The sequence below is a fragment of the Sus scrofa genome, chromosome 9 (genome assembly GCF_000003025.6).
Source record: "Sus scrofa isolate TJ Tabasco breed Duroc chromosome 9, Sscrofa11.1, whole genome shotgun sequence".
NCBI classification, from domain to species: Eukaryota; Metazoa; Chordata; class Mammalia; order Artiodactyla; family Suidae; genus Sus; species Sus scrofa.
Window position 1 is genome coordinate 52,531,984 of NC_010451.4, and position 23,407 is coordinate 52,555,390.

A 23,407-nucleotide genomic window follows, 5' to 3' on the forward strand; every position below is an offset into this window, starting at 1 on the left:
CTGTCACTGGATTGCTATGGGCCTTCCCTGAGCCAAGCTGATTCCCAAGGAAACGGGTCAGGGTGAGGTAAGGGGTCATGGGGAGGGCTCAGGGCAGGGATGGAAGGGGTGGGATGGAGGAAGTGGGTGAGGACCACAGGACGAAGCCTTCTGACTCACAGGGAAGGGCCATTCTCTCCACAGTGCTCAACTTTGAGGCCAGTTGGCTTTGGAGTGGGGGTCCTTCTCCCCACTCTTTGGGGCTTCCAGGAGTGGGTCCCACCTAAAAGTGCCTTCCATGTGAGTTTTCTGCTGGGGAACTTGCACTGGTCTACCTGCCTTCCCTTTATGCTCTGGAGGCTGAGCCCCCTTCAGGGAAAGCCCTAGTCCATTGCCCTCGTCCTACTAGTCACCCTGGAGAACCAGCTACTCTTAAGCCGGGCCTAATAGGAACATGGGCAGGGCACACAGGAAAATCACTTCCTAGACAGGGCACTCTGGAAGGGACCCCCTACTTCCTCCTCATTCCTTCAGTTCTAATCTGATGATTTTTGGACCTGGTCTGCTTCATTTCCTCAAGGCCTGGACCACTGGGCACATCTCTTTATAAGCTCCTCAGAAACCCAGTTTCTTCCACAGGCAGAAATGGACAGTCTCTGCCACACAGTCCCCCAAATGAAAAAGGAAGCGAGAAGCAGGGCCCTTCCTCTGAGACCCATGCAGTCATTTTAATAATGTTCCCGTTGTGCTAAGGGCTAGCAATACCGAGCATAATCTATTCAAATGCACAAGAGGATCTCACTTTGGAAAATTAGGAATCTGCATTAAAAAAATTCCCAAGCCCCGGACCTTCTTTATAATAAATTAGAATTCTTTTTTCAAAGCAAGTTCTTAACTTGGCAATTTCATTTTTGAAGTTTAGGGAATAAAGTTATTAAAAAATGCGGGAGGCCTTTTTTCCCTCCCATTTTAGTCCAGAAGTAGTAATGGTTATGGCCCCATGCTGTTTGGGCACAAGCCAAGTGATATAACTGTTACAGCTTCTGGCCCCTCAGTTCTGTCCCAGTCCATCCTGGTGAAACTCTGATTCCTTGTAAGATGTCACTCTGTGTTTTCTGTGCACTAAAGACTGATTGTAAGTTTAGAAAGTACCAAAGCAACAACCCACTGGAACACTTCCTGTGGCCTGCTTCCTCCTTCCTACGGCTTCCTGTTAAACTCTGTCAGAGTCACAGCACCCTCTGCTGTCCACCTCCATACCTCAACTCCAGTGTGATGCACCTGTGTCCTTGATCCAGACCCTCACTTTATGCTCTGGGAGGCAGGGCAAGTCATGGGGGAGCTGTGGAATTGTAAGATGATTGTTTAACAAACCATCATCTCCAGGGAGACCTGGATACTAACTAGGTGTGTGGTCCCCCCCTTTCACTTCCTACATCACTCCCCTCTTTTTCCATTCTTTTGTATCTCTCCCTCAGCCTGGCCATCTGTCACCTGGACCTTCCCAGCTCCTCCTCACACTGCCCCAGCACACCCACTGAGACTAATGGGAATCCTCAAAGTAGAGTGGCAAATATCACTGCAGTCTCCCTCCAGAATTTTTGTGGTAACACAGTCATCCCTCTGGGTATATACCCTTCATCCATGTACTCTCTCCACCTCTGAAATGTCATCAAGGTCTCCCATTTCCTGTAACACTCCATAGGCAACATCACCCACCAAGCAGAGTTCTCCCTCTTTGGCTCCACCAGCAATTTCAGGAAACCACTGGATTTACTGGAGATGGCAGTAGCTTCCCCACCCTCACTGCACACACACACACACACACACACACACACACAATTCTGCTATCAGCAACTTCCCCCTACTCTTTGTCAAACCCAGACGTATACCTACCGTTCCACAAATACCTCTGCTCTGGGTTTATAGGCAAGACAAATATTTTATCTGGTCTATTTGTGTATGTATTCAATGTTTAGTATTCCTCTGTCTGTGTGTCCCCTGCATGTTGGCTGCATGAGCATTTAACTAGAAAGCAGAAATCCTTGTGGGTTTCAGTCTGACCCACTAGACACAGCCGCCTATGAATATGGGCTCTCGCTTACCATTTTGGATTAGGAACAATTGATATGCAGGTAGCGAGGCACTTATGTAACATGACTTATGATGGGTGATATGGAAAGGGTTTTGGCAATTCACCCAGGATGCTGCCACATTATTGACCAGAGGGAGGCAAGACAGGCAAAGTCAGGACTCCCAGTACAGGACCAGTGTGGGAAGCTAACTTCAGAAGGAAGTCACACATTTGCTTGGGACTCTCCACTCCCTCCCTCCTCCCACAACCCTCAGAGCCAGGTGAATGGCGTCCAGGACCGCAGGACACTATGCCAGGAGATGTGGGGTCAAGATGATGCTGTCCCATGAATCCCACACCCAGAAGGCTAAGGCTGGGCCAGCCGGGTTGGGGAGGGCATCTCTCTTGCCCCCTGAGCACCTTCTTTCCCTCCCTATCCCAGCATCCTTCCCCCTCTGGGTGGAACCAGGGAAGCAGACATCTGGGGAAGCTGGACAGGCTTTGATCAGTTGTTAGGATCCTTAGGCTGATTTCATTAACTGGAGGTGGAGGGGGCATGGCCAGGCCCGTACTATGAATGCCCACTCCCCCTTCCAGGCCATGCAGCTGGGATGGCAGAAGCGGGTTCAGATGTTTTCACACTTTCCATTCCTCTCATCCCTTTAAGGGCTGGAGCCCCCTGCCTTGCAGGGCCTTCTGCTCAGCTGCCGGTCAGACACATTTGCTCTGCCGCAAATAGAGTTAATTCCACCGCTTTGAAAGTCCCCCTAAGCCTTTTCTGTGGCTGTGATTGACGGCCCCCTCTGCCCCTGGGGCCAACACCCAGGGACCATATGGGTGACCTGCCTTCTCTCACTTTGACTCATCAAAACCCACTCCTCTCTTTCTTTTTTTTTTTTATTTTCTGCTGGGCCTTTCTTCTCTTTGTGCATGGTGACCTCTCTCCCCGGCCTGCTTGGGCCACCCATGTCTTTAAACTGGACGTGTCCCTGAACTCCAACTCACTCGGACCTGGATTCTTGGTTGTAGCAAAGGGTAAAAGAGCCTTCGGGTCTGACTGTGGGACCTTTATGCCTCACTTAGGTGATGCTGAACCATCAACTGGACTTTGCTAGAAGAAATACTTACTCTTGTGGCCCTGCCTAGGGTTTTTATTTGATGAACCTACCTGAAATCTTATATTTACCAAGAACACAGACATGTTATTGTCTATCCCTTGGCCTCCAAGAAGGATGAGTGCTCTAAACAGCTACAAAAATAGTTAATGGCCCAAGCAGCCAAAGCTTAAAATAAATCAGGGAACAGGTGATCCGTCAGCAGCGGGCCTGAGGCACTGGAACCCTTTGGCCCCCCCTTTCCGGTCGATCTTCTAGGAGCTCCAATGACTGCGTGGCTTGCGGGAGGGGGATGGGTGAGCCCAGCAGGCAGTGCGGGTTGTCCTTGGAGTTTGAGGAGGAGGAAGAGTGGGGTGATCCAACTCAGTGGGGTAGAAGTTCAGAAATCCTTGGCCTGTCCCACTCTGCAGCTGATGAAATCTACAAATTTGGGCAAGTAGTTGCAGTACTATTTCTTACATTCACTCAACCATATAATAAATACCAAGTGCTTTCTGTGGGTCTTGCAGACACTTGTACTACAGGCCAGGGGTACAAAGTGAATATTTCCCACCCTAATGGAACTTATATTCCATTCTGGGCCTTTCTCCGTTGGTAAAATAGGAATGACTTCTTCCCTCCCTGCCTCTCGGGGCTGTTGAGAGTGTGGGCATGAACAGTACAATGGTGTTTTCCAGCTTTCTTTCACCCATGACCCTAACATTGATTTTTCACTCTATCTTCTGTACGTCTCTGGTAGCCAAGATTGGATTGAACTTTAATTACTCCCCTTTTTATTGAGAACACAATAGGCATATCAAATATGTGTTTCTAGCTATAAACATCCCCCTCCCGACCCAACACAAACACACACACCCTAAAGGACTGTTATACAGAGAGGGGTCCTCCAGAGATGGACTGAAAGATGGGGAGCAGACAGTGCCCAGGAAAGTACACCAAGCTGGGATGTGAAGGGCTCAGATCCCAGTCTACACCCCCACCCTGGCAGGGCAGGCAGGGCCAGTGGACATTTTCAAGCCTCATTTTGTAAACCAAACCCTTTTAAATTAATTAATTGATTAAGACTCCCATTTTACACTAAGTAACTTTCCCAAAGTGTGTTCTGCCTGGTCCTTCCTGGAATCAGAATGTAGGTGGCCCAGGCCTGCTGGTCCAGGAGCCTCTTTGAGCTGAATGGGTCCTCCCTGGCCCTGCCACCAGCCCTTCCTCCCCCTGGGCCAACTGGCTTGGGAGATATTTGGAGGAGCCATGGTTGACTCCTCTGCATTTTGGATCAGTGAGCCTTTTAACACATCACTCTTTCATTTCCTCATTGTCAGTCATTCAGTCATTTAACAAACACACTGGGAGCCTACTGGAGCTAGACATGGTGCTGGGAGCTGGGAGCCCAGTCCACTCAGGGAGATAGACAAATGAGGGCCCTGACGTGTTACAGGTGATAAGGTTCGATGTACCTGCAGATGCGGCAGGGGTCAAAGCTACCTGGGACAGGGGGTGGTGGAGAATTGGGAACGGCTTCCCTGAAGAGGTGATGTTCCCTCTAACTGAGTCCTGAAAGATGGGTAAGTTTACACGTGGTTAGGAGGGAGGCAGGGTGTGGAAGTGTGGACACATCCTGCTGAGGCAGCCGTGGGAGCAAAGGCGTGGAGATGTAAATCATTGGCGTGTTCAGGCAACCCCATGCAAGAGGATCTGCCAGGGTGCAGGGGAAGAGGGGCTGCTCTACCTGGAGACAGACCTGGTCCATGAGCAGGTACAAGCCTGGGGCGCCCTGCAGCCTGCGCCCTCCTCCACAAACCATCAGTTGTGCGTCTTCTGCCTCCCACCTGTTGAGGCCAAACCTGATATTTACTAAGTGGCTTCAAGCCCTGACCTCCTCCCAGGTCCTTGGACTCTCTCCTGGTTGCAAGGAAACCAGATCTGGCCCTGCTGGGAGGGCCAGCTCCCTGCCAGCCCAGCCCAGTGCTGCTGAAGCCTCAGCGGCCCCTAGTGGGCCAGGCCTGTGCAGTCCCCAGGTTCTCGGAACACAAAGCTTCCCTGGCCTGGTGGGCAGGCCCTGGAGATGGGCAGCCCCACCCTGACAGATCAGAAGAGGGTGTGTCCCTGTAGGAGGGGTGTCTGTGCTGAGTCATGCTGGGAAGGCGCAGGCTAGGGTGCCCAGGTTTTGCAGAAGAGACCCTTTGGGAGGTACATGCCTGTAAATGTCACAAAGAACAGGGCTGTCTGTGGGAAAAAGGGTGTATGTAGGGGGTCATGGGAGGTGTAGGTGCTGGGGTGTCTGGGGCAGGGCGTGGACAAGCAGTAGGGTTTGGATTCAGAGAAGACTAACAAAAAGCAGTAAAAAATCTTTATAGGAGTTCCTGTTGTGGCTCAATGGGTTAAAAACCTGACATAGTGTCCCTGAGGACTCAAGTTTGATCCCTGGCCTCTCTCGGTGGGTTAAGGATCTGGCATTTCTGTGAGCTGTGACGTAGGTCACAGGTGCAGCTCAGATCCAGTGTTGCTGTGCTATGGCATAGCCCAGCAGCTGTGGCTCCGATTGGACCCCTAACCTGGGAACTTCCGTATGCCGCAGGTGTGGCCGTAAAAAGGGAAAAAAATGCCTAGAAACCATGATTTACTGAACCCCCACAGTGTGCAGCAAGGCAGTCTCACATGCAGTCTCATAGTAGGCCCCAAAAGAAGTATTATTAGTGCCATTTTTAGCTGATAAGACTGAGGCTCAGAGGAACTGAGCCATTTGCCCAAGGTGACATCTCTAGTGGTCCCCTTCCATGGTCCCCTTCCATGACACCACGGCCCCTCTCCCCATGCCTGAGCAAACGCTTCACCCACTACCTTGGGTGCTTATGGGAGAGGGGGTTCCTCCGGCAGGGTCAGGATCCCCAAGACAGCACAGGTACCAGAGGCAAAAGTGGTCAATTTGAGTGTGGGCTGCAGGTTGTATGGATTATGTTAAGGATAGCAACCAAATGCAGAGTATCTATGAAGGCCCCCACTTTGCATACATTATCTTGTTTAACTCTGACCACCCTGTACCTTAAGTATGGCTTCCAATGTATAAATGAGGACCCTGGATCAGAAAGGTTGAATAAGTGGCCCAAATCACATCAGTGTCCCTAGCTCTAGGCTGGATGCCCACCACTCCCCATAAATGTATGGTCGGGGACTGTGACTTCTCACATTCAGGATCAGGAAAGTAAATCTGCAGCCAAAAAGTATCGTTTGGTGGGAAGGCCCACCCAACCCATGCCAGTCATCCCTATGTCCCATAGATGCTGTGGACACTCTCAGACACTGGGGCTACAACAGTAAACAGAACAGACATGGCCCCTGCCCTCCAGGATCCTACAATCTAGTGGGGGGAGAGGCAAATGAGCGGATGTAGCCAGATGGTGTACTCAGGGCCTGGAAGCCTGATCCGTGACGGCTGCTCAGCCCCATACACCTAAGGGGACAGCACTCCTCATGACAGTGGGGGAGGAAGAGGACATTAGTGCCATTTCACAGATAAGCAAACTGACGCCCCAAAAGGTTACATGTCCGAGGTCACTCAGCAGCGAATGGCCAAGGCGGGATTCCATCCCCTTGGATGCCAGTGTCTTGTGCAGACTCCCTCCATGGGGTGCTAGAAAGACTCTGGTGTTGTCCCTCTTCTGAGTCACCTACTCCCACCTCTCAGGACCAGATGGGAGGAGCTCTGCGTGGCTGACTGCTCCTCAGGTCCGCACACCCTGAGCCTTGAACGCAGTAGCTCTGAGCCTCTTTTGATTAAGGAGCCACCCAGGCCCTTTCCCTGGAAGGACCAGTGTTTGGGGATTGATCTTCGAGATCTGGTGGGGTCCTGGGGAGAAGAGGGCCGACAGTGAAGACGGGAGAACTAGGGGGAGAGCCAGGGTCTGCGCTGGGATGTGGAGCTCCACTTGACGCCAGCTCCCTTCCTCTTCTGCCCTTTTCCACTCAGGGCAAGAATCTTCCTATTCTCCCCTTCAAAGAAAAGTAATTAAATACAACCATTCCCATGGTGCCGTCTGGTCAGAAAGCCCTTGGTTCCTGTCCCAGCCACAGCAGAAGCTATGATCTCCAGCAGTTTCTTCACTGCTGTGGGCTTCTGTAAAGTGGGAGTGACACCATCCCATGGCATGAGATTGTCGTCGGAACACAGCCTGCCCATAATTGGGAAAGGGCGATGCTTAGCAAAAAGGAAAGTATTCCAATGTCAGTGAGGGCGACTGAGGCGGGCAGGCAAGCTGTGCACCATGCAGCCTCTCTCGTTCATTTTCCTGGTCAGACTAGACTGTCGGAGCAGCTGGATCTCTCAGCCTCTCCAACTTCTGCATTCCTACACACACAGCTTACAACCTCCAACCCTTCCTGTTGCAGTTCAGGATTGAGAACGGGGCGTCAGGAATGTTCATCTCCAAGTGTTTCAATCGGAGAATCTGGGCAGGGCTCTTTAGCTCTAAGCTTAATCTAGGGCTGGTTCTAGCTAGATGATCAAGAGAAGCCCAGTGGTCAGGGCATCTGTGGGAGGCAGGACAGAAAGGACCCTGGGCTAAGAGAGGCGACTGGAACCGTAGAACCCTGTGTAGGTTCTGGACACAGCACCATAGCTCCAGGCAGGCAGCCCCCACCCCCACCCCCGGGGGTGCCACCACCCTTCCCCACGCATCAGTTGTCATCCTGTTCTCTTAATCCTCACAGCCTGTCCAGGGCTCTCTTTGGAGGAAGGCTAAAGTCTGGAGTGGCTGGTTTGGGGACATGCCAAGTGGCCTTGTGCAGTGTAGTCTCTTCACATGCCAGATCGAAGAGAATGGGAGAGAGTTACGTGGAAGGAAACCCTGACATTAGTGGTGTGCTGATAAATAATTTAACAACCAGCTCCCTGGGTGAGGGTTGGGAAGGGCCTTGATCTGTAGCATTTGCCAATTCCCGTGGTATGATTGCTTCCACCATGGCCAGTTTCAACCAACTTGCAAAACTCCTGAAGATGTATCAGTTGGCTTTCGTAGGCTAGAACAAAGGATCTCTGCCCTCTGTCCATCCAGCCTCTCCCTGGCTTCTGCTCTTCAGGTGTGCTACCCAGAACCTACCCCCCAAAACCTCAGCACACACACCCCCACCCCCCACCGCCCCCAGCCCTGGGACAGCTGCAAGCCTCTTTCATTGAGCTCCAGTTCTTGAGAAATGGATGACTCTCGCTAGAAAAAGAAATCTATTTGGAGATAAGCACTCATTCCCCAAACCTGGAGGAAATGCAGAGTTTGCTGAATTGGCCCCCAAGAGCTAAATAAATTTGAATCATTGTCCTCCTCAGACCCTCTCTGCTCTCTTCTCCCCCATCCCCTGCTCTGAGCCCCAGAAACCACCTCTCACCTGGGACCTCTTGGGATGCTGGCAAGTGACTGCTTCTGACTGATGCTTTTCTCTAGAACCCAGCAGGGCTTTCCACCCCACCTTTCCCCGAAGTCCTGCTTAGAAAGAGGGACATGAGAGGAATAGGAGCCCCTCCACTCAGCCCCCTCTCTCCTAGAAGCTTATCCTCATAGAAGCCCCTGGTGGATTCCTTCAAGGACACGAGGAAAAGCCCCTTCATGCGCAGAGCAGAGTAGAGCAGAGCAGAGCATACCAGCCTCCTTTATACTTTACCCTTAAACAAGCACTTAGCTGTGCATTGCCCTATAGAAGATGCAAATTCTGGAAATCTCATGTTTAATAACAACACCACCCTTCCATCTGAGAAGAACTTTATAGAGTTTCCAAAGCACTTTTACACACTTTTATACATCATCTAACCTGAGCTCCACGCCAACCCGATGCAGTGGGTAGATCATGAAAGCACCCTCTCAGCCTCTGAGCTCTCACTGGTGGAAGGCACTGGAAGTCACCTAAGCCAATCCACCCAGCTAGAGAGCTTCCACCACCTCCACAGGAGCCTCTGCTTGGCCTCAGCACTGCTGAAAACTCACCACTTCCGGGAGGCAGCCCGGTCTAACCTCTAGAGCTCAGAGGCTTGGAAACTTATTTGGGTTGAGGCCAAATCTGCCTTTGTGTTATACAGACTTAATTCACCCGTTGTGGTTTGACCCTCTGGGTCACATAGAAGAGAACTGATACAAATTCCTCATTCAGATATTCAAAGGGGGCTCTTATGTCCATTTCCTCCCCCACCCCAAATCTTTCTTAATATTCCCAGTTCCTGCAAATAGTACTCAGAATCCCTTCAGCAGCCTGGTCAGCTTGCCTCTGAGTGTAATTTCCTGCACCTGTTTCAGCTTAGTAGGTAGACTAGAAGCTTTGCATGAGCTATGCCTCTGCTAATATGTCCTCACAGAGCATCTGTTTAGGTTTTTTGTTTGTTTGTTTGACAGACACATTGCACTTTGGATGTATTGAGCCTGCTGTCAACTAGAACACTGCTGCTAAACCACATCTCCCCTGTTCTACACTTGTGTTATCAATTTGGGGGCAGGGGGGCAAAGTGTTAGAAGTGTTAAATTCCAACTTATTAGGTGAAATTATTTTATTAGACTTAGCATGCTACCAAAATCTGTAAAGATCTTTTGTTTTCGTTTGTTTGTTTTTTCTTTTTTTTTTTTTTTTAGGGCCACACCCGCGGCATATGGAGGTTCCCAGGCTAGAGATCAAATCAGAGCTGTTGCTGCCAGCCTACACCAGAGCCACAGCAACTCAGGATCTGAGCCACATCTGCGACCTACACAACAGCTTATGGCAACGCTGGATCCTTAACCCACTGAGCAAGGCCAGGGATTGAACCTGCAGCTTCATGGTTCCTAGTCGGATTCGTTTCCGCTGCACCACGACGGGAACTCCTGTAAAGATCTTTTGGATCTCAGTTTCCTGCCACCCATAAATTTGTTGAGCATTTCTTCAGACCTCCTATAAGCCACTGATAAAAATATTGAAGAAGAGAGCTGAGGAGAAAGCATGTGGCATCTCCTTGAAGCTCTCCTCCCTCTGATGTCTATCCTTTAATTGTCATCCTGGGGGGAGGCATCCTGATCCACACAATTGTCCATCAGCGCACATCTCTTCATATTTTCCACAGGGATATAATGAGAGGACCTTGTTGAGGTCATTTCCACCATCCTTACTGACCACATTTCCCTGCTCTGCCAGTTCAGTAATCATATTAAATCCAGAAAGTGAGCTCCATTGTAGCAGGATCCGTCCTTGTCACCCCAGTGCCCAGTTCATGGCAGGGACTCAAGAAGTATTGGGAAAAATAATCGGTTGCATTAGTGAGTGAAAGAAACTGGCCCAAGTCAATGTGAACATTAGAAGTATTTAGTTTTTCCAATTCTACCTCTTTCTGTACTTTGAAAATTAGAACAGAAAATTTTCTACTTTTTTCCTTTATAACACCTTTTTAATACTCATGAATCGTAAAAGGATAACAGTTTGCTTACTGATAAGCAAGTAGGAGCTTTGGAAAGTTGAGGGATATGCTCAAAGTCCAAACGCTGTTAGAGGGGACAGTAGGAGGCAAGCATGGTACCTTGCTGGCTTCGGGGTCCCATGATGCTCTGTCTAGCCTCTGAGGCACTGAGTTTGGGAAAGTTTCCCCAGCTCAGCCAACAGTGACAAGGATATTTCTTCCTAACAAAAAAATGATGGGGACACAGTACAGTAAAGTAGATATATCTCCTTTATAGTCTCATTAATTCATTGATTTAACAAATGTTTGTTGAGTATTGTCCTGTGCCAGGCTACTCTAGCCCTAGGAATACAAATGTAACCAGCATTTTTTTTTTTTTTTTGAGTTTAAATTTGAGCTGGAGATGGGAGAAAACATAACTTAGCAAGTAGGTATATAGAATATGGTCAGAATAAGGGCTAGGAAATAAGGTAGAATAAGGGGATAGCAAGGGGCAGAGGCGGCTGTATTTTACTCTGAAAATGTGGCATCTGAACAGAGACCTCAGGAAGAAAATGGGACAGTAAGTGTTTCGGGGCCATTGGGCACCATCAATAATCTGCTCATGTTCATGGAAATACAGTACTCTTTCTTCCAGAAAGCAGGGACCTAGATCATATGATGACCTTTCCAGCTGTAAAATATCCGATTCTTTCAAGGTACATTCACTCATTCATTTTCTCCACAAATACTAATCATCCACTGTGTCAGCTGGGTGCTGTGGCTGAAGGTGCAAACAAGGCATTAGCTCGGGAGGCAGACGAGGACGTCAAGTCCAAGGGCACAGGGGTGAGGGCCATCAGGCGCTGTGGACAGTTGGAGGAGGGGAAGAGTTGAGGCATATTGCCACACGTGACATTTCAGGGATCCATTTAACTATGGAAAATAAAATAGAAAAGTGTTAAATTCCATAATGATGGTTACCAAAACATTTGCCCATTTAACCATTTCTTTAAATGAAATCTCATACTATTGGAAAGTCCAGTGTATAATATATTTTTTTAAAAAGGTGCTCTGTTTGGCGCAAACTTGGGGCCCTAGGGGACCTTCAAAAACATGTAACATAGGAAGAAAACTACCACCCTAAATATTTGTTATGGTTAAGAGCAGAAATCTGTTCATTTTCCACCCAAACCTGCTTATCTTCAAGTGCCCATGTAAACCAAATTTGGAGAACATTCAGTTATCAATCAAAACCATTGAAACAGTTACCTCTAGCTTGCGTTCAGTGAAATAAACCTCTGCCCCATTGAGAACTGACTCGGCTGTTTTTTTTTCCCTGCTCTTCAAAGTCATCAAATCAAACGTAACACTGCCCAGTACAGCCCATGTGACACATAAGCATCATTTAAAGGGTTCGTCACTCCGGTTTTTTTCTTCTTCTGAGCAGAGGTCACCACCTTAATTAGCATGAAGAACTGCCACTTTTAAATTGAGCTCACTTCAGCACTACCTGGTTTTGGATGGTCCTAAGTTGTTCTCCAGAACTTTCTTTTTCAAAGAAATGTCTGCTTTCTTCCCACTGTAGCACATATACAAATGGACGCTCATTACACATTCACGATCCTCTCATACACATCCTCTTCCTCACAGTTCCAGCTGGGGAGCCAGCGGTCCTGGCCATACTCACCCACTGCTTCCTCTCTCTTCCTCTGCAGATGACGGCAACTGCTCAGGCCCCCTCCAAGGCCCAGGCTGTCCACATCTCTGCACCCTCAGCTGCTGCCAGCACGCCTGTGCCCAGCGCTCCCATTGACCCCCAGGCCCAGCTGGAGGCCGACAAGCGAGCTGTGTACAGGTAGGAGACACTTCAGCTGTCCGAAGAAGCCCCCACCCAGCCTCAGGGCCAGCTCAGCCCCGAGAGATACGAATGCAGACCAGTGGGTGGGAGCAGGGAGGCCAGCGGCCAATGGCTGCTGTCTTCACCTGCTCTCTGAAATCACTCCCGAGAGCGCTCAGCCAGCCCTGGTGGGTTGGCTTCAGCTTCTTGGGATTGTCCAGTGAGGGAAATGTCTTCTAGGAGGACCCCTTCCTCATCCCAGCTGTGGAGATGGGCCCTCCTAACAAGCAGCAGACCCTCCCCTCAGCAAGCAGGCAGCTGCCTCGGCATTGTCCCTGCCCCACCCTGGTGCTGCCTTCACTCCTCCTCGCCCCCAGGGCACTGGGCCTCTGATTGCACCACCTAGGACTTGGTTGTGAGCAAACTTGAGCATGTTTGAAAATCACTGGGAGTGCTTGTTAGAACACATATATCTGGACTCCGTGCTCAGAAATGCTGAATCAGTAGGTCAAGTTGTAAGGAAGAGGAAAATGAATTTTTAAAAAGCATTCCAGGTGAATCTAATGCAGCTGGTGCTTGGGCCATACATTGATTCATGGCCGTCTTCGGTTTTGGGGCAATGGGGGTTGTACGTGACTGTGGGTTCTGGTGCCCCAAGATGGGCAGTTTGCTAAGAGCAAGCGGCTCTTCCCGTTTAGCTCAGTATCAGCTCCAGGCACCCAGGGCCAGGCCCTGAAAGTTGCAGAGGGTGGGAGGGGCTCAGGGGCCTTGGAGGCTGTGGAGAAGACACAGTCCTCTGAGGGCAGAGCTGGATGAGGCCACAGTAGGGATTTCGATCATCATTTTTTGGTGGGGGACCCACACCACTAGGAAAAGATGCCCACGTCAGCCTCAGCATTGAGATCAGGCCCTTGCTCACTTTCACTCGTGTGGACGCATATGTTCACAGGTGTCAGCAGTGGGGCTGACCCCTGGCTGAGCGCACAGGGCAGCAGGCACTGGTGCCACTTGCACTTGGAATGGCCCACCAAGGTGAATAGGAGGATGGATGCCTTCCTCCCTCCCCCCAGTGACAGCAGCTTTATGGTAATGGCGGTAATTACTGCCGTTGTTATTGTTATCGCTGGCATTATTTTTAGTTACTCAAATGAGCTGAATGCCTCTTAATGCCAACAATTGGGAGTCCAGAGCAGTGGGCCCTGATCCACAGATCCTGACCTGGGGTCCTTCACCTGATGGAGGATAAAACACAGTGCCAGGGCCGCATGCCACCCAGCGCCCAGGCCCAGCCCAGCTCCTGCGGATAGAGCTCTGGCCCTGAAGAGCACTGGGATGTGGTCACAGAATCTGTTGGCAGGCCCTAAGGAGGAAACTAGCTCCCTGCCTCCAGCCTGGCCCCAGGCACTCCTGTCCTCCCTTCCCTACTTCCTTCATGCTTTCACTGAACCCTTGTTATTACTGTGCTGGGCTTCAGGGTAAGAGGGAAAATTACAAAGGTAGCATCTCCAGAAACAGGTAAATAAACAAGAAACTAAGACCAAGTGTCAGAGCTTTGACAGAGAGGGCTTCACAGAGGAGGCAATATTCAAGTTTGATCTTAAAAGGCTGAGTAAGAGAGTTCAGCCAGAGGAGAAATGGGGGGAGGGCAGGCACTTCCAGGCAGAGTAGAGCCTGGGGTGCTCCCTGAGGGTCGGTGACTAGAGCAGCTGGAAGATGAGGCTGCGCAGCCACCGGTCACCTCACCTGTGTGGTGGGCTTGTGCCTTGTGGGAACATAAAAAGGAAGAGGAGAGTGACATGGCCTCGGAAAACTGTCCGGTAGTCTGATGACTTGGGCGTACAGTCATCACACCCATTTCGATCCTTGCTGTTCAAAGTGTGGTCCATGGACAAGCAGCCTCACATCACCTGGGAGCTGACTGGAGATGCAGAACCTCAGGCTGGATTTCTGATCTGTGCTTCGACAAGATCCCAGGTGACTCTGACACCTTCCCAGACCCCAAGGGGCAAGGGCCTGTAGAGAGCACAGCTCTTAGTCTAGAAAGAACCCCAAATTAGTGGTGAAACCTAGACTTAAGTCCCACCTCCTTCTCGTACTCATGTCTTTGTCGGGTTGGTATCATGATAGAACCAGTCAGCAGTCTGGCAAGAATTGGGAGATAGCCTGTGTAGCACCTGGCACCGTGTCTGGCACAAAGCAGGCAGTTCCCTGGTTCCCACCAATGGGATCCATGTGCTCCACAGCTCTTCCCTGGATGCCAGGCCCAGCCAGGAGGGGGCCACCTCCCCAAGGAAGCTGCCATCATGATGTTACCTGAGCATGGAGGCCCAAATCTCCCTTCAACCAGCTTGTCTCACCTTCACACCTGAGTTTTACCCTCTCCCATGCGGCTGGTCACCTCACAGCCCATGGCCTTTGCACAAATTATTCCTGCAGCTGTCTGACCATGAAGAAGAAATCCCTGGCCGGAGGCCACCAAATGTGGTCACCCAGCATCTCAGGACAACCAAGCTGACCCTTGCTTAGTTCCTTCCTCCAAAGCCCTTCCTGCCCCGGGGAGGGGGGCGGGGGGCCAGGGCATCCTCCTGAGGCCACACCTCTCCCATTAGTGCCAGCCGCCCTCCACCCTCACCCTCTGCAGCCCCTGCCAGGGGAGGGAAGGAGCCCCGCCTCCTGTAGGGTCGGGTAATTCTAATTAGATTTGCCTGCCTGGGGCAGCCTGGCTGCTCCAAAGCACATCAGGGAGTCGGCATTTCATGTCAATAAATGTAACCAGACCCTTTCCACGGAGATTAGTGCCCAGCACTGACTTTTGGGAGCCCCCGCATGGCCCCTCCCAGAACTACCGAATAATGGAGGAGGGGGCCCTCCCTAGCTGAGCTGTAGGCATGCAAGGACAGTGTGACAAGAGGGAGGGAGCCTGCCAGTGCCCCTGAGGTTTTATTTGTATATGAGGATGTGTTAATGAAATGTATTGGTTTCTTCTGATGTGGAAACTGTGCGTGTGTGTGTGTGTGTGTGTGTGTGTGTGTGTGTGTGGTGGGGAAGAGGGGAGGCAGGGTCTGTCTTTAATTGGATCATACCAGAGCATCATCTGGGCTAATCAGCAAGGCAACCGGGAGCTTCCGCTCAGATTAATGATTGCCGTCTAATCTGAGCAGATCCCATGATTGGGTGCACATCGCGGGTAATTGTGTTTGTGGCCCAGGAGCAATGCTGAGAGGGGTCTGCGGAGGGGAGGCCCCATGGAGTGGGGACCTCAGTTTTGGACCCAGCTCAGATCTCTCCTTTCCCAGGCCCACCTGACCTCTGGGGCTTTCTCCCAAGAAGTTGAAATTTAGCTTGGACCACACCTCCCCACCCCTCAACGATGCTAGGCTGGACTGTGTTAGGTACTGCCTGGAACTTGGGGGTGAGGTTGCCAGCAGCAAGAGAGTGAGGTTAATCCAGCTTTCCCTCTCCCTCCTCCCCTCCACTCTCCTTCATTCCCCTTTGAAGTGAGTGGGTTCCCATGGAAACCATGATGTCCTGGGGAGCAGAAGAGTGGCAGGAGCTAGGCCTGGCCAGGTGCTGTGGGGGAGGAGGTTGACTTTGCTGAGACTGCACTGCTAAGGCTTGGTTCCCGCCCCTTAGGCTGAAAACCTGTCTGAGAACCCAGGAAATGGCCTGCCTGGCGCTGCAGAAGTTACCTCTTAGTGACAGAAAGTGCTGGGCTGGAGGCAAGAGCAGTGAGAGAAGAGTGTGGGCAGTCGTGCTTTGCTTCTTCATGAAAAATGCTAGGCACCGAGCTTCAAATCAGATGGAAAGGGGGAGGTGGCTGCAGACCCTGGATTTCTCCTTTGTGGCATTACTCACATTTGAGTGAATGCTGTTAATATTTGTCCCGTTTCTCCCACCAGATCGTTGCCTCCATGAGGGCAGGATCTATGTGCTTTCATGGATTTATCCGCAGCACCTCACACAACACCTTGTTTGGATGAATATGTGCTAAATCAAGGCTTATTGAATGGATTCCTTAAATAGATGAGGCAGGACCCGTACATATACCCTAGTCCTAGGCAGGTGTGCTGGCACACTGGCCCTCACTGTAGCATCTGCCGATTTCATGGTGTAATGGCACCCACCACGGCCTGGTTCAAGCTACCAATGTGATGATGCTGAACAGAACTGGGAGGAGGTGCATACAATTGGCTCTTGCCAGCCTCAAGTACAAACCTCAGGCAGGTTTGTTCTAACAGCACCGTTATAATCAACTCTACCAAATGGTTTAACTCAAGGCGTGAGCCACCGTCCTACACTCCTTGGTCCTGTGGCTGTCTGGCTGACTCCTGGGTTCTAAATTTGAAATATTCTGTCTTGATGAATTAATGCCTAGAACAGTGCCTGGCCTGGAATAAGCACTTTCTAAGTGTTTGAAGTTGTAGTTTTTTACCTGAACCCCCAGGTAATGAATTTTATTCTTCCTGGATTCTACCTAGTTCTGTCCAACTCTTACCATCTGCTCAAGCAAAGCCCCAACTTCACCTTCTTCAAGTAGATTCCAAGGCTTTCCTGGTTTAACCATTAATGGGCTCCTTGCTGGCAGCTCCAGAAACCCTGCATCAAACCAGGCTTCTGACTCCTCTGTAGTTTCCAGGCTGTCAGAGTCTCGGCCTTTCCATGTAGCATTTGTAGTTCTTTCCGTCAGTCTCATCTCTGTAGACCATGCTCAGAGCTTCTGTGCATGTGGGACGTAGCCTGAGACAGCTCACTTCTAGTTTAAAGCAGCCCACGTTTCTAAAGCTCTGTGGATAATACGTTTGTCCCTGTCACACGCAGACTGGATCCTTCTACAATCCACACTTGTTTAGGGAAAATCAGAACAGGGCAGCAGGCAGTGTTCAGATGGCTCTCTTGAAACCATCCGTCTAAAGGTCACTGAAGTTCAGGCTTGGTCCTAATAGACCTCTAACTAGAGGCACAGAGACTGTAGAGCAGCTGTGTGAGCAATAGAATGGGTTCTAGAAATAGACATGGTGCTACTTAGCTTGGTCACCTTGGGCAAGTTAATCTCTCTGAGCCTGTTTTCCCAACTATAAAAAAGGAAATAGTCATAGCTAAACTAAAAAGAGATGGTATATGATAATACCCAACACAGATCAGTGTTTGCTGTGTGAGCTGAGGTAGGTGGAGGTGTTTTAAACAGTGGGGGTTAGCAGGTGTCCTCTTGGCCTGTTCAGCATATGAAGCGTCTAGAGCATTCCCGGAGGTGAAATTCAGGCTTGGGGACATGGCCTGTGAACCTAGATTGCCTGGGTTTACATTCTGGCTCTAGCACTGGACACTAAACCTTTCTGGGCCTCAGTTTCCTCATCTGTAAAATAGAACTAAAAATAATGCTACTTCTTTTTTTTTTTTTTTTTTTTTTTTTGCTTTTTTGCTTTTTAGGGCCGCACCTGAGGCATATGGAGGTTCCCAGGCTAGGGGTCTAATTGGAGCTGTAGCCACCGGCCTACACCACAGCCACAACAACACCAGATCGGAGCCGCATCTGTGACCTACACCACAAGCTCACAGTAACGCTGGATCCTTAACCCACTGAGCAAGGCCAGGGATCGAACCCACAACCTCATGGTTCCTAGTCAGATTCATTTCCGCTGTGCCACGATGGGAACTCCAAAAATAATGCTGGTTTTGTTTTTTTTTTTTATCAGATTTGTCATGAGGATTAAATGAGGTAATACCACAAAGCACTATATAAAAAATCTGGCATGTGGAGAGTACTCTGCAGGCATAGCTGCTATTAGATGTTTGGGAAAATGGACAAAGGGCTTGGTGGGGCTGGAAAGTAAATGCTGAGAGGTGACAGAGCAAGAGACATGACTGGAAAGTGTTCCCAGTTGAGGGTTCTTTGCGCTGCAATTCAGTTCATTTATTGAGCTCTTCTATGTGTAAGCACTGTGTCAAGTTCCAAGAGGGGTTCTGAATTAAAAAGAATCAGTCCAGGGAGTGGGAGAAAGATAGGCCTAGGAAGTAGCTATAATATAAACTTGGCACATAGTATGGGCTCATGGAAGTATTTGTGGAATTGGCTACAAGGCTTCTGGCCCACAGCACCGTGTGGGAGAGTTGCACTGCTCTTCCCAAGGGAGTTGAAGCCCAAGAGAAATGATAGCAAAGCAGTCTTTCCTGGGGTAGAGCTGGGGGATGGGGTGGAGGAGCCCCCTGGGTTTGGGACTGGGCAGAGGGGCTGGCCTCTGTGTGACTGTCCTCTTTAGCAGCTGGCCAGGACCCTGGGAACTGGCACTTCCTAATGAAGTGTCTTTGAGGGAACTCTTCCACCTTGTGACCAAAGGGTGTGCAGTCTCCAGGGAGTTGACCCCGAGGCTTAACCCTGTGCCTCCCCTGGCAGAGTGCTTGGTCATTCCTGGAACGTGCCGGGTGAGGTGGCCTGAGGATGGTGTGGGAGAAGTTGAGCCATTCCAAGCGGAAGGGTCAGGACCAGATGCTTCTGGACGAGGCACTGGGAGCAGATGTTCCAGGCTACATTCTGGGCTCGGCTTTGTGGGCCAAGGCTCAAGCAGACACTCCTTGCTTTTGGAAGCAGTTGGATTCACTGGCATCAGAGAAAACATCTCAGCTGTTGACTCGAGTCAGGGGAGCCATCCTGCTGGAGCTGTAATCTGAAAGTAAACCCGTGCTCAGGTCTCCCTCGGCACCAGGCAGAGCCTGTTCCCCGCCCTTCCTGCGGGCATCCTGAAGGCCCCCACCCCAAGCCCAGCCTCCGCCCAGGCTGCTGGCAGGCACAGAGGCTGCAGCTGCCGGGCCCAGGGAGCAGGTGTGTTCAGAGGCAGCAGGTCCTGCTGCTTCTGCAGCTAGCCACCCGGCCTAGACAGAGCTGGGAATCCAGGTACCCTGCCAAGACCAGGTACACTGATAAGAGATCCAGGAGCCCAGAATCCAATGACTTTTATGCTCACAAGGTTATGTTGGGATTAAAGAAATCAACCAATGCAAACAGCTGACAGTGCTTGTCACAGACAAGTGAATAGTGGCCACGTTTGTGAGCAGTTATCGTGACTAGTACTAGACTAGGTCTGTCCCCTTACTAGAGGGAAGACTACCAGCCCAATGGCCTCCCTCTAGTATGAGTAGGGTGGGGTGAGCTGGGAGGAGTTGGCAAGCTGGGGCTTTGAAGGCTCATATGGCCGATGGCTTCTCGCCAGGGCTAGACTAAGCCAGTCAATACCCCCCCCCTTTGTTTTGTCGTTTGAGGGCTGCAGCTGCAGCACATGGAGGTTCCCAGGCTAGGGGTCGATTTGGAGCTATAGCTAACAACCTATGCCACAGCCACAGCAACGCAGGATCCGAGCCACATCCGCAACCTAGACCACAGCTCATGGCAACGCTGAATCCTTAACCCACCGAGCAAGACCAGGGATTGAACCCACAAATTCATGGTTACTAGTCAGATTTGTTTCCACTGCGCCACAATGAGAACTCCCAGTCTAGCCCCCTTTTTAACTGAGCCCTACTCTCTGATTTTCCAAAGCACTGGTCCATTTTGTGGTCAAGTGGAAAGAACATAAGATGAAGACTTCCTCCTGAGTTCTGCTTCTACCATCAAGCAACTGATTTAACCTCTTTAGATAAACTTTCCTACCCCACTGGGTCCGCATCAAGTGAGGAAATGAAAGATAAAAGAAAACTTCAAAGCCTTCTCCAACACCAGAAGTATTATTGTGAGAGAAGGTTCTTTTGGAAACTCATTGAAAAAGTAAAGACTCTCTTGTGCTGCAAGGATCCTAAAATGCTCGAAGGGGAAACCTGGCAGCTCAGTGCTGTGACTCCAGGACACATATGACTCAAAGACAGTAGAGAAAAAAGGGGGAGGAAGATGAAGTGATTTTAACAATGGTTCAAAAATAGTACATGAGAGGGGGAAGAGCATGAAATTTGGAGCGTGGATACCCAGATTTAAATCTCAACCCAATCACTTATTAGCCTGATGTAATTATTTAACCACATGGCACCTCAGTTTGCTTATTAGTAAAATAGGAATAATAAAAATCTTGGGTGTTTAGGAAGTTCCCTGGTGATCTAGGGGTTAAGGATCTAGCATTGTCACTGCTGTGGTGTGGGTCACTGCTGTGGTACAGGTTTAATCCCTGGTCTGGGAACTTCTGCATGTCACAGGTGTGGCCTTGGCATGTTTAAATACAAAAAAAATCTTGGTTATTTTGGAGTTCCCATTGTGACTCAGAGGTAATAAACCCAACTAAGATCCAAGAGGATGTGTGTTCGATCCCTGGCCTTGCTCAATGGGTCAGGGATCCAGCATTGCCATGAGCTGTGGTGTAGGTCACAAACTTGGCTCGGATCATGAGTTGCTGTGGCTATAGTGTAGGCTGGCAGCTGTAGCTCCAATTCCACCCCTAGCCTGGGAATTTACATATGCTGCTGGTGTAGCCCTAGAAAGACACACACGTACACACACACACACACACACATACACACACACGCACGCACGCACAATATTGGGTGTTTAAACACAATAAGCACATGAAAAAGCACTTTGTAACTTACTAAATGTGTGTGGGTATGTCACTGCCAGTGACCAAGGCAAAGTGGGTAGCTCTCCCCTTCCCACATCATCCCTTCCCCCAAAGCTCTTTTCACTGGGGACTGGCTGAATCTCTGGTGACTTGGATAAAAACTTTGACTGCCTCTCACTAGCTGGCTATCTGCAGGAAAGACCCTTCTATTTTTCTCTTCCTGAGTTACCTCCCCTTAAATGAAGGGGCAGATCATGAAAAAGACAAGAGATAATAAGTGATAGTAAAGATGTGGAGACTAGAAACCCTTGTGCACTGTTGCTGGTATTGTAAACTGGTGCAGCCACTATGGAGAACAGTATGAGGATCCTCCAAAAAAATTAAAGATAGAACTATCATATGATCCAGCAGTCCCACTTTTGGAATCCAAAGGAAATGAAAACACTAATTCAAAAAGATATTTGCACCCTGATGTTCATAGCATCATTATTTATAATAGCCAAGGCACAGAAAAAGTGTTCATTGGTGGATGACTGCATAAAGATGTTGTGGCGTATACACACACACACACACACACACACACACACACACACACACACAATGGAGTATCACTCAGACATTAAAAAACAAGGAAATCCTACCATTTATGACAACATGGAGGGACCTTAAAGGCATTATGCTAACTAGAACACATCACAGAAGAAGGCAAATTCTGTATGATCTCACTTATATGTGGATCTTAAAAAATCTTAAGAAAAAGTGATCATATTTGTGGTTATCAGAGGTGAAGGGTAGAGGGAGGGGGTCATGGGGGAGGGTAGTCATAAGGTCCAAATATCCAGTTACAAAAGAAGTAAGTGCTGGGGACGTCATGTACAACATGATGACTAACACTGCTGTATTATGTATATGGGAACATTAAGGAGTAAATACGCAGAGTTCTTACCACAAGGAGAAATAGCTTTCCTTTTTTGCATTTTATTTTATCTCTATGGGAAGAGGGATGTTGGCTGAAGCTATCGTGGTCATCATTTCACAATAGATGTAAATCAAACCATGCTCGATGCCTTACACTTATACAGTGATGCATGTCAGTTATTTCTCAATAAAACTGAGGGGAGAAATGAAGGGGCTGGACATGAGATCCTACCAGGCTTTATGTTCTTTGTATCCTTGACCTCGTCAACTAGCCTTAACGACCAATTTGATGAGATTTCTTTTTTTTTTTTAATGTGCCAGGAGGGAGGAGTTTGTGTGTATGTGTGTGTGTGTGTGTGTGTGTGTGTGTGAAGGGATGGGGACAGAGCAGACCATGGCCTGCCCTGGGTGGGCCCACACTTGCCAGGGATGGACCCGGCCGCCCACCTGGGCAGGGAGAGCTGGCTGGAGCCAGGAAGCCTGGCAGATGCAGTTCTAATTTAGCAACAAGAAGTCGTCCTCTCCAAGGCAACCCAGGCGAACACACCGCCCACTGGGCAGGACTAAAAATACACCCGCATGGCTCCAACGTCACACCTGAAGTAAAAATACATCCAACTGGGAGCTGCGGGTTTGGTCCCCCCCCACCCCGCTCCGCTCTCTCCATCTGGTGCCTTCGAGGGGAGGAAAGGATCGGGACCAGCAGAGCTTCCTTCACACTCACCCTTCTCCCTGGAAGACCCTGCCAGCCCCCACTCCACACACACCCCAGCAGAGCCCAGAGGAGGTCCTCTTGTAGCAACTGTGGTTAGAAGCTGCCAGATTGCTGCAGCTGATCTGGGGACCACAGAAAAGAGGATTCTGAGCCTGAAAGAACTTGAGGCGTATGCCTCAGAACCTCCCCTCGCTGTCAGTCGGTGCTCACTCCAGTCATTCACTTGTCCCCATTCATTGACTCACCCAATGTTTGTTGAGCTTCCGCTGTGTGCCAGGCACTGTGTTTGATCCTTGGGAATTCAAAGAGATAAAACCAGTTCATGGACCAGATGTGCTCCCTGTCATGAGAAAACTGATCTGTGCACAAACCACTTCCTAGTTGTCCTAAGGGAATAAAAATAAGGTCTTCTTGGCAGCACTGTTTTGGTTTGAGAAAAGAGGTTCTGAGTTCTAATAAGTTGTATCTTGCTTCTCCCCTCCTCCTCTTTCTGCACCTCTGAATTGGCCTGAGGGTTTATTTCCCCTGCTGCATGAATCTGTAGAGATGGGATTATACATTTATCGGCACGGATGGTATTGATGTGTCTCTCAGTTTAAAAACAGTGCCCCACACCATTCCAGGGAAACGGAACAAGCATTCACCAACAATTTACCAAATGTCAAACACTCTGTATTTAATCCTTCATTAATCCTCTGTATATTAATTCCTTCGTCTAATCCTTACAATAACCTCTGTGGTAGGTGGTGTTATCCTGTGTTATAAAGGAGGAAACTGAGGCTCAGAAATTTGGTAACGTGACCCAGAGTCACACGATTAATTCTTTGTCTCCAAAGTCTATGCTTGTTTCAGAC

General features: G+C 49.7%; 1 protein-coding gene across 6 annotated transcripts in view; it reads left to right on the forward strand.

Annotated features, from left to right (window-relative positions):
* Window positions 1–23,407, forward strand: part of PKNOX2 (PBX/knotted 1 homeobox 2) — a 305,484-nt gene that overhangs the window by 228,962 nt on the left and 53,115 nt on the right. For all 6 annotated transcript variants that reach the window (XM_021063089.1, XM_021063090.1, XM_021063088.1 and 3 more), the window contains one exon: window positions 12,265–12,404. In XM_021063089.1, the coding sequence (XP_020918748.1) occupies window positions 12,265–12,404 (140 nt within the window). The remainder of the gene's footprint in view (window positions 1–12,264; window positions 12,405–23,407) is intronic.